Source organism: Oratosquilla oratoria, unplaced genomic scaffold (genome assembly GCF_046742065.1).
Source record: "Oratosquilla oratoria isolate Oo_2021 unplaced genomic scaffold, ASM4674206v1 SCAFFOLD145, whole genome shotgun sequence".
Classification (NCBI taxonomy): Eukaryota; Metazoa; Arthropoda; class Malacostraca; order Stomatopoda; family Squillidae; genus Oratosquilla; species Oratosquilla oratoria.
This window is the reverse complement of record NW_027467501.1, coordinates 241,894-255,030: the sequence shown is the minus strand read 5'-3', so window position 1 is coordinate 255,030 and position 13,137 is coordinate 241,894. Positions and strand designations below refer to the sequence as shown.

Below are 13,137 nucleotides of genomic sequence, written 5' to 3'. Positions count from 1 at the left end.
TACAATGATGAGGAAGAGTCTATATATTTTACAATATTCCACTTTTACTCATAAAACTCTGATGAGCATACTATTTTAAATAATTTGTCTGGAGAATATCTAGAAAATTTAAGCACTGTAGCTAAAAAAGCTCTGCTTGTCAAACTCTATCATGAATGCATTGTGTCTAGCTGTACTGCCTTTGATCCAAGCAATGTGGTATGCAATAGAGATGACCCTTCATACAAGGTTCTGACACTTACAAAGAGCAAAACCTCTATGTACAAGGCATGCACCCATCCCCTATCCATCTCACACCCATCCATCATTCATTTGTTTCCTCTTTTACCTTAGCTCCTTGAGGATGAAGGGCCATCCCTACTCCCATCTACTGCCAGGGTCAGAAGCAATGCAGCATGACACAGCACATCTATAGTAGGCCTGATAGACTAAGCTGGTTTACCCCCACTGCTTCATTTACATGGTGACCCTCATTTCTTGTCCCCTCATGCAGAGGGAGAACAAAGAGAAATCCCTTTGGGATGCATCAATTCATTGTACGTTCAATCATTCTCCACTTACACCCATATCTTGCCTTCTCCCTTCCCTGAAGGCTCCCTTCATCCCATCCAGCCATCTCATTCTTGGTCTTCCCCTCAAGACCACTCTCTCCACCTCTGCCTTCCACACTCAATTTGCTACTCTTTCCCCACTGCAATGCCTTCCATAAAACCCCAAAAGACATCCTTACCCTTTGCCATTAGCTTCTCATATATCTACCTTATTATAACAATTTGATCTATGTATCCTTTACCTTTCCTACACCTACATTGTTCCTTCCCAATTACTTCCTTTGTTCACCCTACTAATCTCACTTAACACCCTCCCATATGCCTCTCCAATGACACTCAATGGCCCTCTGAAAATACTAGCCATATTTGTCCCCTTTTTCTTTGTAAAGTGGAACTATACAAGCCCTTTTCCACTTCTCCAGTACCCTCCCCTCCCTTAGGAATACATTAAAGAATGTCATTAGCCAATTTATTATAACAGTTCCTCCCTTTGTCACTCCACATGAAATCCATTCAACCCAGGTGCTTGACCAGCTTTCATCATCTTCAAAGCACATGTATTAGGGAGAGAGAAAAAAAAAAAAAAAAAAAAAGTGGCATACAGTAAATACTTGGAATCATAAAAACAAGAAGCCTAACTTACTCTTGACTTTTTTGGCAACTGTGGAGAGGTCCATGGGATGCTGAATGATGTCATAATAGTCCTTCACATTCTTCTTATTGACTGGTTTCATGAATGGCCATGACTCCTGCATAGTTAGAAGCTTCCCATTTACAATGCTGTCCAAGATGAAGTCAAAGGCTACCTGGTCATCATCATCAAGCAGTGGATTGATGGCTTTTTCTAAACGCATCAATTTTTCCTCCTTCTCAGCAAAGCGGTCAATGCAAAGCTCCAGCATCTTCTGGGCAGTAACTGTTAGTGTGCTTTTCACACCTGAAAGAAAGAAAAAAAAAATGGTCTCTTAGGGGTGTGCCAATTAATCAGCATCGGCAAGAATCAGCACTTTTGGTGAATCGGTATTTTTTCTTTTAGAAAGGGATTCAGTATTGGCAATATTTTGCCAATGCCAATGCCAATTCAGTAATTCATCTATTATTATTCATTGTTCTGGTGTGAGAATAAACACCTTGTGAGATCGAAACCTTTATTGGTACTACGTTTCGCTTGTTACAGCTTTTTCAAGTACAGACATGACACACACTCTGAGCACATACAAGCCAACGGGGAAGGAACTGGGAGAGGTTATCGGGGAGGGGTGGGTGGTAGGTGGAGGGGGAGGGGGGAGGAGGGGGACGGGTGGGACTTGGTGGAGACAAAGGAGGACATTTCGGACAGTTTGTTGAAGTGGACTAAGGGGGACATTTCATACATTTATTTAATGCGGGTAACAGATGTATGAAATAAATATATGAAATGTCCCCCTTAGTCCACTTCAACAAACTGTCCGAAATGTCCTCCTTTGTCTCCACCAAGTCCCACCCGTCCCCCTCCTCCCCCCCTCCCCCTCCACCTACCACCCACCCCTCCCCGATAACCTCTCCCAGTTCCTTCCCCGTTGGCTTATATGTGCTCAGAGTGTGTGTCATGTCTGTACTTGAAAAAGCTGTAACAAGCGAAACGTAGTACCAATAAAGGTTTCAATCTCACAAGGTGTTTATTCTCACAGTCTTGTCGGCTTTTGCCATTGTGATTCATTGTTCTGGTGGTTGCATAGGGCCATGCAGCATATTTTGTGTTATATGAGATACCCCTACCAAATAATTATTGCTTTATTTTTACATAACATCACAACCATAGGGAATGAAGTGGCTAGGAATATGCTGTGGTAGTGGTTAACCTACATTGCCATCTAGTGCCATAACACACGTTTCAAAAATATTATGCCGAGGTAATAAAATCAGGAGTGAAGAGAGGGCGAGGGAGGGAAGGGGTGGCTATACTAGTAAGTGAAGAGATAGGTAAACGTGTAGTGGAGTGGAAGGAGGTTTCCTCAAGGATAATGTGGATGAAGGTGAAACTGGGAAAGGAGATGTGGGTTTTTGTAAGTGCATATGGGCCTGGCAGTGAGAAGAATGTAGAAGAAAGGGAGGCCTTTTGGATAGATTTAAATGAGTGCATAGAGGGTTTAGGGAGAAGTGTGGCATGAGTAGAACGCGTGACTATTTCTATGGTAAGCGTCGGGTCACGTGCTCCCGTGTTAAGTTGGCGGGGGACGCGACCTAGCGTGACCATTGTTGTCTGCGGCGCGTCATCACGTGACCCAGATGCTAGCACCTGATTGGATGACGCGCTAGGCTGACCCAGCAGGGCGACTAGCCCGCGACCGGACAATACTCAGATTATCTCTGACTACGCTACCAGGCGGTCGTGGTCAAGCAAGTGCTGGTTACAGGACACAAAGAGTAAGTGTGATATTCTATTCACAGTGCCGATTAGTTCTCTCCCCCATCAGCCTCCGATACACATTTCATATTCTGTGCTACAAATAAAGAGCCAACACATTCTACATGTTTTAGTAATTTAGCCTAACCATTCGGACACTTTACCATAGAAGTGTAAATGTAATAGTACTGGGAGACCTTAATGCTAGGGTAGGAAAGGAGCCAATTGATGGAGTGGTTGGGAAATGTGGTCTTCCAGGAAAGAATCGTAGTGGAGAGTGGATGGTGGAAATGTGTCTAGAAAGAGAGTTGATGATAGCAAATACAGTGTTTCGGAAGAAAGTCAAGCATAAGTACACATGGGAGAGGGTGGTGGAGGGAAAGGTGGTAGATAGAGCTTTAATGGACTATGTAGTGGTAAATAGGATTATGATAGGAAGAGTTAGGGATGTACATGTGCTAAGGGGAGAGGGTGGGGGAATATCAGATCATTTTCTGGAAGGTAAGTTGAGAGTGGAGGAAGAGGAAAGGGACAAAAGGTAGGGAGGTGCTTAGAGTGAACTCTCTAAATGAAGAGGAAAAGGAGAAGGAGTACAAGAGGAAGCTGAAGGAGGAGTGGGAGGGAGTGAAGGATAGAGTGGAGGTAGGTGTGGAGGAGGAATGGGGATGGTTCAAGGAGGGAGTCACAAAGTGTGCAAGGATGGTGTGTGGAACAAGAAGGTCAGGAGGAAATAGAAGGAAGGGTAGTGAATGGTGGGATGAGGAAATGAAGAAGGTTGTAGAAGAGAAGAAGCGAGCTTTCACAGATTGGTTACAAAGTAGGACGAGGGAGTCATATGAGAAGTACAGGGAAAAGAAAAGAGAAGTAAAGAAAAAGGTACAGGAGGCAGAGGAGAGCAGATGTAAAATGGGGTAAGAGTATGACAGAAAATTTTGAAAGTAATAAAAAGATGTTTTGGAAAGAAATTAAGAGAGGAAGAGGAGGCGAATCAAGTAGAGAAGAAAAGGTAAAAGGTGCAGATGGAGAGATGATAATGGAGGAGAAGGCAGTAAGGGGAAGATGGGCAGAATATTTTAGGGAGTTGCTTAATGTGAAGGAGGATAGGGAGGGAAAGATAGCTGCAGTGGGAAATACTAAGAAAATGAGAGTGATGAGTGAGGAGAATGGAGGAGAAATAAGGAAGGATGAAGTGAAGGCAGCAGTTAAGATGATGAAAGCAGGTAAGGCACCTGGTCTGGATGGATGCCATGCAGAATGTCTTAAAAAAGGAGGTATAGTGATGGTGGACTGGTTGGTGAGGTTATTTAATGTTTGCTGGAGAGAGGGTAGAGTACCGGAGGACTGGAGGAGTGCGTGTATAGTTCCACTTTACAAGGGAAAGGGGGACAAGTGTGAATGTAGTAGTTTCAGAGGGATTAGCTTGTTAAGTGTAGTTGGGAAGGCTTATGGGAGGATCTTGATTGAGAGGATTAGGAGAGGAACAGAGGGAGTAATTGGTGAGGAACAGTGTGGGTTTAGGACAGGTAGAGGTTGTGTAGATCAGATTTTTGTGGTAAGACAGATATGTGAGAAAGCTATAGGTAAGGGGAAGGATGTTTTCTGGGCCTTTATGGATCTGGAAAAGGCTTAAAACAGGGTGGACAGAAAGGCACTGTGGGAGGTTATGTGGGAAAGCTTCTGGGAGCTGTCAAGAGTTTTTATGAGAGTGGGAGAGCTTGTGTCAGGATTAGAAATGGAGAGAGTGAGTGGTTTGAGGTAAAGGTGGGACTTCGTCAGGGATGCGTTATGTCACCCTGGCTGTTCAACTTATACATGGATGGGGTGGTGCGAGAGGTGAATGCAAGGGTAGTGGGTCAGGGATTGGAGATGGTTAAGGAAAATGGAGAAAAGTGGGAGGTGAGCCAGCTGTTGTTTGCGGACGACACTGCGCTTGTGGCAGGATCGGAGAAGGGATTGAGGAAGCTGGTGACAGAGTTTGGGAGAGTGTGTGATAGAAGAAAGCTGAAGATAAATGTGGGTAAAAGTAAGGTGATGAGATGTACAAGGGGTGAAAGTGGCAGTAATCTGGAAGTGAGCATTAACCCCTTCCATACGGTGCCGCACACGTAGGCGTCATGAGGAGCAAGTGGATTCGCGACGCTGCCATATCGGCGTCTTGATTATATTTATTGTAGTCGCCCCTGTGTTTTTACATTCTCCCAAATGCGCCCTGAATCCCATTCTCTGTGGTTTTCAAAATTCGCGGGTGAAAGAGAGAACGATCGATATAAGCGGTGACTATATTTTATGATGCGAATATTATTACGTTACGTCATACGGCTGGCATTGGCTGCTGCCCGCGAGATTTAAGTCCCGTACTGAAGTGGTTAAGGGAGAGCAACTGGAGGAAGTGGATAGTTTTAGATATTTGGTTGCAAATGTGGCAGGAAAGGGTGGAGTGAAGGTGGAGGTAGAATGTAGATTGAGAGAAGCGAGTAAATGCCTTGGTGGTTTAAAAAGTGTAATGAGGAATAGGAATCTGGGAATGGATGCGAAGAGGAGACTGTATGAAGGAGTGATTGTGCCAACAGCACTGTATGGAGCAGAAACATGGAACATGAGAGAGGAAGAGAGAAGGAACTTGAATGCGTTTGAGATGAAGTGTCTGAGAAGTATGATGGGGGTTACTAGGCTGGATAGAGTGAGAAATGAGGAAGTGAGGAGGAGAACAGGGGTGGAAGGGGAGCTGGGAGATAGGGTGGATGAAGAGTATTAGGATGGTTTGGACACATGGAAAGAATGAGTGAAGAAAGACTAGTAAAGGAGGTATGGAAGGCAGATGTGGAGGGAGTGAACATGAGGGGACGTCCTAGGATGAGATGGATGGATGGGGTGAAGGGGGCTTTGGGGAAGAGGGGAATGTCGGTTGAGGAAGGACGGGAGAGGACAGAAGACAGGTGAGTGGAGAATGGTTGTATATGGAAAATGTTGTGATGCATGAGGTGGATTGGACGGGGGAATGGGGGTGAGGTAGTGTGTGTGAGCAAAAATTTTGACGCAGCCCGAAGGGATTTCTCCCCTTCCTCTCCTTTATATGGGGGGACGGAGAGGGGGGGTCGGCAATTTAATGAAGCGGCCTTGCTGTGGGATAAGCTGTGTCCTGCGACACTGCTTCTGACCCAGGGCAGTGGACAGGGTGCAGGGATGACCCGTCATCTAGGAGGTGCTAAGATGGGAGAGAGGGTGGAGGGGTGTGGAGTGTTTTCGGGGATGAAATGGGTGGGAATGTTTTTGTGCCTTGTCCTTTTTGGCTACCCCCCTGATAAGGGGAAAAAAGCCTTGGTATATGTATGTATGTAATAAAATCTGCAGACACGAGGACGTTTGATCGGAGTAACTTTTAAAATAGCAGCACATGCACAAATTGGGAAAAATGTTAGAGCAAATTATATCGATTTTTTATCTTATTTTTGGATTTCTTATATATATATTTTTTTAAACAGCAAAGTTTCTACAACAGAAAGTAAGCAAGAGTAATATAGGAGAAAATTTTCCATGTGTCTGTAGACTCAGTTGATTTTAACTGCTTTTAAGCGCGAAAAATTGGCAGACAAATTTACTCCCACTTACTCTGCAGCAATTAATAGCCAAATAGATAATTTATAAAGAATCTTTTTATGTATTTTCACAAGTAAATACATAACAATATATCTTTATGCTTTTTGACAATGACAACTATGACTTTGACTCATGTTTAGATGATTTGCTGTCAAATTCACAATCACACGAGTCAAATTTGGACAAAGTGAAACTTCAAAGAAAAAAATATTAAGAATATCATCTGTTGACACTACAAAGCAAAGTTGATCAATTTTGCTCCCTCCCACTGGAAACACGTGACTCGGATTCCTCGAGTTGGTGCAGAGACAACCACAACTCATGAATATCCTGAACTTGTAAAAGTTGCCAACAAAATGCTGTGCTCTCCACCATCTTCACTGAAGAGTGAACGCCTCTTCTGCATTGCTGGTAATGTCTACACCCCACACTGTAACCGGCTGACTCCAGAAACAGGGGAGAAATTGATGCTTTTGAACTTCAATATGCGAATGTTTAACCCCTTGAATACAATTATGCCTACGTAGGTGTCACAAGGTGCAAGTGAGTACAGTACTACCTTTCATTAACAGACGTTAATTAGCTGTGTTTGCGGTGTTTTCGCTGTGTTTTCAGTGTTTTTGGTCCTGTTGTTTAGTGCTGTGCAATCATTATGCCACCCAAAAAAAACACTCCAAATCAACGGATTATTCACATCAATGGACAACGTTACCCCCCTTTTAGCCCGTTAATGAGAGGTAGTACTGTATATGAGGATGCCAGCATCAGCTTCCTGATATTTATTTTGTAGTTGTAAATATGTGACACTCTTATTCTATGAAAAGGTTTGATCACTTTTTCAGTAGTTACAAACATTCTGGGTGAAAAAGAATGAGTATAATAGAAGTGCAGGCATGACCTGTCATTCAGGAGGTGCTAAGATAAGAGAGAGGGTGGAGGAGTGTGGAGTGTATTCAGGGATGGAATGGGTGGGAATGATTTTGTGCCTTTTTCTTTTTGGCTACCCCCCTTGTAAGGGGAAAAAAGCCTTGGTATATGTATGTATGTATGTATGTATGTGTATTGTGATACATCATCACATGTCAGGCAGCTAACGTGTGCACAAATATTTGACTCACTGAAGAAGTTAATGGGGACAGATTAGATTGACCAAGATCTCTTGATTAGGAATGGGAGAGCTTTAAGAAATCATGAGAACAAACTGAGAAAGATTAAAGAAAGTCTAAAAAATGTGTACAAATATAGCTTTCCATACAGATGGATTAATACTTGGAATACCTTAAATGGCAATATAGCCGAAGTTGGAACACTATATGAATTTGAAGCTAGATATGATCATTTAATTTGAGTGTACGAGACAAGACCCCACAGGCATTGCTTCTTTCCTTAATGTTACAATGAGATAAATATGAAAGAGAATGAGAAGTACATACATACATACATGTACATGTTTACATACATGCATACATATAGCCAAAAAGAAAAGGCATAGAAACCAGTCCCACCCATTCCATTTCCTACATATTCCACTCCCCTCCACCCTCTTATATTGGCACCTCCTGGATGATGGGTCAATTCTTACAATAAGAATGAGAAGTAACACAAATAAAACTGTATCTGACGTACCATTGTACAACCTTGAATTTTCCACAATCTGTGATATGTCACAAAGAAATTCTTCTCTACTTTGATATTTCTTTTGTCTTAGATTATCCCTGATGGTGGACAGGTCCATTGGGTGGGGCACAATATTATAATAATCAGGAACTTGCTGAAAAAGTCAGGAATTTTGTGAAAAAATAATGTAGCCACAAGTAATTTATAATAATGACAATCATTTCTTTTCATTTTTCTATCCAATACAACAGAAGAAAGTCTGGGCTGATCAACCTTAACATTAACTGGGAAGAGGAATGGTTGTGCATCTGGCATTTCTCTCATTTCATTTAAAATTTCTTCGAATATTGTTGACAGAGTTATGACTGGATCGATGCGTCTTCTGTTGACAGATCTTTCCTTCTTCTTGAGATAATCACAATGGACTATGGTACCAGCTCTTCGTCGCCTTGAATTTCGAACTTGGTCTTTAGGTACTTTGAGTACCAGGGATCGTCTTTTTATCTCCTCTGCGTGCTGGAGTATAACATATTCATCAGTACGATATATTGCTAGATTATATGCATCAGTATGATGTATTAATTTTTAAACAAATCACAAAATTTACTCTAAGCCTTGTCTCAACTTACTTTCCTATCTGAAGCAATTTAATTTTAATTGTTTCTGTGCAGCCAAATTCACGTAAACAAACTTGAAATATCACAATAAAAAGGAGCAAATTCCATGCCATTAGATCAATAATTTGAGCCAATTAGTTAATGAAATTTTCAAGCTCAATGATGCATCAACATGCTAGTAACAGAAAGAATTACTTGTAGAGCTAACATACAACATACCTTAATAACCTTAGATGACAATTTTATCTTTGTCCCATCAACATTGATAAGTTCTTCTGATTCTTCAATTCCCACTCTTTCCATTTCTTCCTCCTGTTCTTCAGTCATGGCCACTGATATAGGAGCAGTGGTAGCAGTTGCACCAGCATACATTGGACAAGCTTTGTTGGTACGCATGTGGCCAACCTACAAGAGAAAGAAATCCTGTATAAAAGAGTATTGCCTTGATGGAATATTTTCAGGGATTCCTAAGAGAAGAACCCAGTCATACATACATTTATCAAAATACCTTTTCCCCCTTGTGAGGGGTGGGTGACCATGTCAAAATATACACCCACCCTTCACCCATCCCACACTTCATCCAGAACCCATTTGTTGTCCCTTCTATCTTAGCTTATTGTGAAAAATCTTACCTGACCACAAGCACCACACTTGAGTTTGAGATCTGGTTTGAGTTTTGGCTTTTTAGTCTTGGGAGGTGTTGGTATGCCTTTCTGCTGTCTTTCTTGGTTCCGTTTGATTCGTCGCAATTGTTCCTGTATGCGTCTCCTTTCTCGTTTCATTTCTTCCTTTTGACTTTCATCTGTATGGAGAAACAATGATAGAGGTAAAGTTGAACATTCAGTCAGGATTTCATGAAGTAGATAATACCCAATGATGAACTTTAGGTTTTAGTCACAGACAAGTCAAATCTTCCTTTGCATTCCTCAGTAGTTACATGCTGACACAATGGAATAACAGTTTATAATAATCATAACCAGTTACCTGACATAGAATAACAAAAAAGTTTGGGGGAGGGGGAGTGTTTCATTGACGAGAATACTACAGTTCCACACTGGTCAGTAACAATTACTGGACCCTCCCACAGATCTCTCTTGGAAGAAGTTTTGAATTAATGTCAGTGTTGTATTGGTGTGGGACTGTTTCTGTCTGGTAGGAGGTATAGGAAGAGAGATATTACTGGTTGCCAACTCCATACATACACACCAAAGGGCCTTTTTCTCTTTCAGTGGGGAATGGCCAAGTCAAAGTATACACATCCTACACCCATATGAAACCCATTCATCACCATCTATCTTAAAACCTCATGAATGAGGGTAAATCTTTGTGCCCTGCCATACTACCTAGGTCAAGACAATGTGAGACACAGTGCTTTCATGGTAAAGCCTGACAGCCAAAGCTAGTATACCTTCACCACTTCATTATATGGCAACACCCTCCCCTTTAACAGATTGCCCCATATCCCATACATCCTCAATACACTCTACATTGCCTGTCAACCCTGTCATGTATCTTCTTCAAATCAATAAAAACCTATAAAACATCCATACCCTTTGCCAAAAATTTCTTACATACTTCTTATTGCAAATACTTGATCCCCTCCTCTTCTAAACCCCACACTACTCTTCCCCAATTACTTCCTATGATTCCCTCCCACATGCCTTGCCAACTACACTAAAACTATTAAATTCATACTTGTTCCCCTTTCCCTTATGCAATGGAATTACACATGCATTCCTCCAATCCACCAGTATACTTCCTTCCTGAAGACATACCTTTTTATAATCACACCAGCTTTTTGTTCTTCTCAAAGTTCTCAATAAAACACCTACCCCTCCTCAATCTGTCAAGCTATATATTAAATGTAATATAGGAAAAATACCTATTTACTTACCAAGCTGTCCAGCAAAGCTTTTGATAAATGATTCATCTTTTGTTGTTCTAATTTTGACATAAGTGTCAATTACTGCTGTTTTTCTTACAATTTCTGTACGAGTATATTCCTTTCCTTCAGCATTGCGGAATGTTCTTGTGATTCTTAGAAGTCGGCCTGAAGTAGGAAGGGATGCAATTAATACATATAAGTTATTTCATACATACATACATATATACCAAAGGCTTTTTTCCCTCCTTATAAGGGAGGTAGCCAAAAAACAAAGGCATAAAAACACCTCCCACCCATTCCATCCCTAACATACTCCACTCCCCTCCACCAACTTCCCTCCCTCTTTATCTTGGCACCTCCTGAATGACGGGTCATCCCTGCATCTCACCCAATGCCCTGGGTCAGAAGCAGTGTCGCAAGACACAGCACATCCACAGCACGGCTGCTTCATTAAGGGAGCATTGCCAGCAATATTTCGAAAAATTCTGGTACATGAGCAAATTTTAGGTAAACATTTCAAAAGAATCTCTATGATGGTGGCAACACTCATACAAAGTTATACTGCTGTATTTCGTTTGAATTTTTTTATACAGAATAAAATAGATAAGATATTGGCAACCTCTGGCAACCCCATTGCATAAAAAACATTTTGTATATTGAAATAGTGTCAACATTTCTATAGCTATTTCGTTTTTTGCTACAGAATTGTGTTTATGAAGATATTTGGCAATTCTTTCCACCAGCATACCCAATAAAGACAGGGCATCAGTACTCTTCAAAAGGTCAAAGTAAGGTCACGTCGCTCCTGGCGCTCCACCATATGCCACCATTTTGATTCCCCACCCTGTATTGTTGCTGTGATCATAGGAAAACTAACAAGAAACAGGAGAGTGAAGCGGCAGAATATAGAGGGCCCATGAGTCCCTGATAAAGAAATATGAAGAAAAAAAATAAGAAAGAGGAAAGAATCACAGCTGTACTCAGCACTCCGCAAGCCTCTACTAGCCACACCCACCTTACACCTCCTCCACCCACGCCACACCACTCACCGTCACCTCACACCTCATCAGCAAAGAAGAGGAAATTGGAGATTTGTTATACATTGCAAACAATGAGCCAATACCATCCCACAAGACCATGAAGTCAGTTTTGTGCTGCCAAGGGAACTTCGTCAGAAGGTTTGGAACGAATACAGGAGACTAACATCTGACAAGATTTTATCTGCATGTCTGCTGGGAAAAACACAAAACCCGAATGAACTTTTAACTCAAGAATCTGGCATTATTGTTCCAAGTACAGACGCTCCTCTACTTACGTTCATTCGTTTTACGTTTTTTCAATTTTACGTTTGAACTGACTGTAAAAAAAAAATGTAAAAAAAAAATTTTTGAGTGAATTTTTTAGTTTAGCACGCTCTCCGTAGTACGAGACGTTCAAACGATACTTACGCATGACGCTGCGTCCATTGTTTACATGGCACAAACGACAGACTGAACGTGCCTTGCCTCCTCCTCCTTCTCCTCCACCATCTCACTTTATGTTGCTTGAATTTAATTTATTTGAAATTAATGTTATCATTTTACAATGTTATGTTTATAATTAATGATTTAGGGGTGTTTTATAAGATACGGTAATAGAATTTATGGATGTATAGTACAGTATGAACAGTCATACATTACTGGAACGTACAGTAACAACTTACGTTCTTTTTCACGTTACGTTCGGCCATTCGGAATGTAACAAAAACGTAAGTTGAGGAGCGTCTGTATAAGAATACCAACAAGAACATTCTTGAGTTCAGTGTCGCCCAAGCGATCCTGGACTACAATGTCGGCTATGAAGAAGGTTTTGTTGTCAATTCCCTTTAAAATCTTGAAGACCTCTAGCACCCCTGACTACACTTTTTAGGGAAGAAATTGATTCACATGTTTTAGGCAGTTTTCGTAAGAATTATTTCTGAAATTTGGAATTATTTCTGAAATTTGGAAACGGTTTTGTGGCTTGCTGCTGTACTTTTCCAATTTGTTAATGTCTTCAACATGATTTGGCAGCCATACAGACACAGCTTATTCCAATTGTCAACAGACTAATGATGTATATAGTGGGTTGATGACAGATGGACTTTTGAAATCAAAAGATCTTGCAATCAGTCTTAGAATCTTTGCTTTCTCTGAGGCAGTTATACACTACTTCACAACTTCATCCATTTCTGCCTTCCACTCTTTTTGCTCATCTTTCCTCATTTATTCTTTCCATGTGCCCTGACTATCCCAGTATTCCTTCAACTAACCTACCTTAGATTTACAGATATTCTTACAGCAGAAACAGCTGAAGATTTATAAGATATACTATGTGATTCAAACATGGAAAGTTTAAAAGCAGATTTGAAGATAAGTAATGCTGAAAGACAGGAAGAGGACAAACTGGGTGTGAGAGCAGAATGGAGTGAAAGACATTGTGGAAGTAGCAAAGGAGAGAAAATGG

The 13,137-nt window shown here is 41.3% G+C and overlaps 1 protein-coding gene across 4 annotated transcripts in view; it reads right to left on the bottom strand.

Moving 5' to 3' along the window:
• Positions 1-13,137, bottom strand: part of LOC143022713 (transcription initiation factor TFIID subunit 1-like) — a 77,368-nt gene that overhangs the window by 16,416 nt on the left and 47,815 nt on the right. For all 4 annotated transcript variants that reach the window (XM_076181047.1, XM_076181048.1, XM_076181045.1 and 1 more), the window contains exons 21-26: positions 10,663-10,818; positions 9,401-9,570; positions 8,988-9,173; positions 8,425-8,667; positions 8,161-8,305; positions 1,195-1,488 (exon numbers count right to left, since the gene is read on the bottom strand). In XM_076181047.1, the coding sequence (XP_076037162.1) occupies positions 1,195-1,488; positions 8,161-8,305; positions 8,425-8,667; positions 8,988-9,173; positions 9,401-9,570; positions 10,663-10,818 (1,194 nt within the window). The remainder of the gene's footprint in view (positions 1-1,194; positions 1,489-8,160; positions 8,306-8,424; positions 8,668-8,987; positions 9,174-9,400; positions 9,571-10,662; positions 10,819-13,137) is intronic.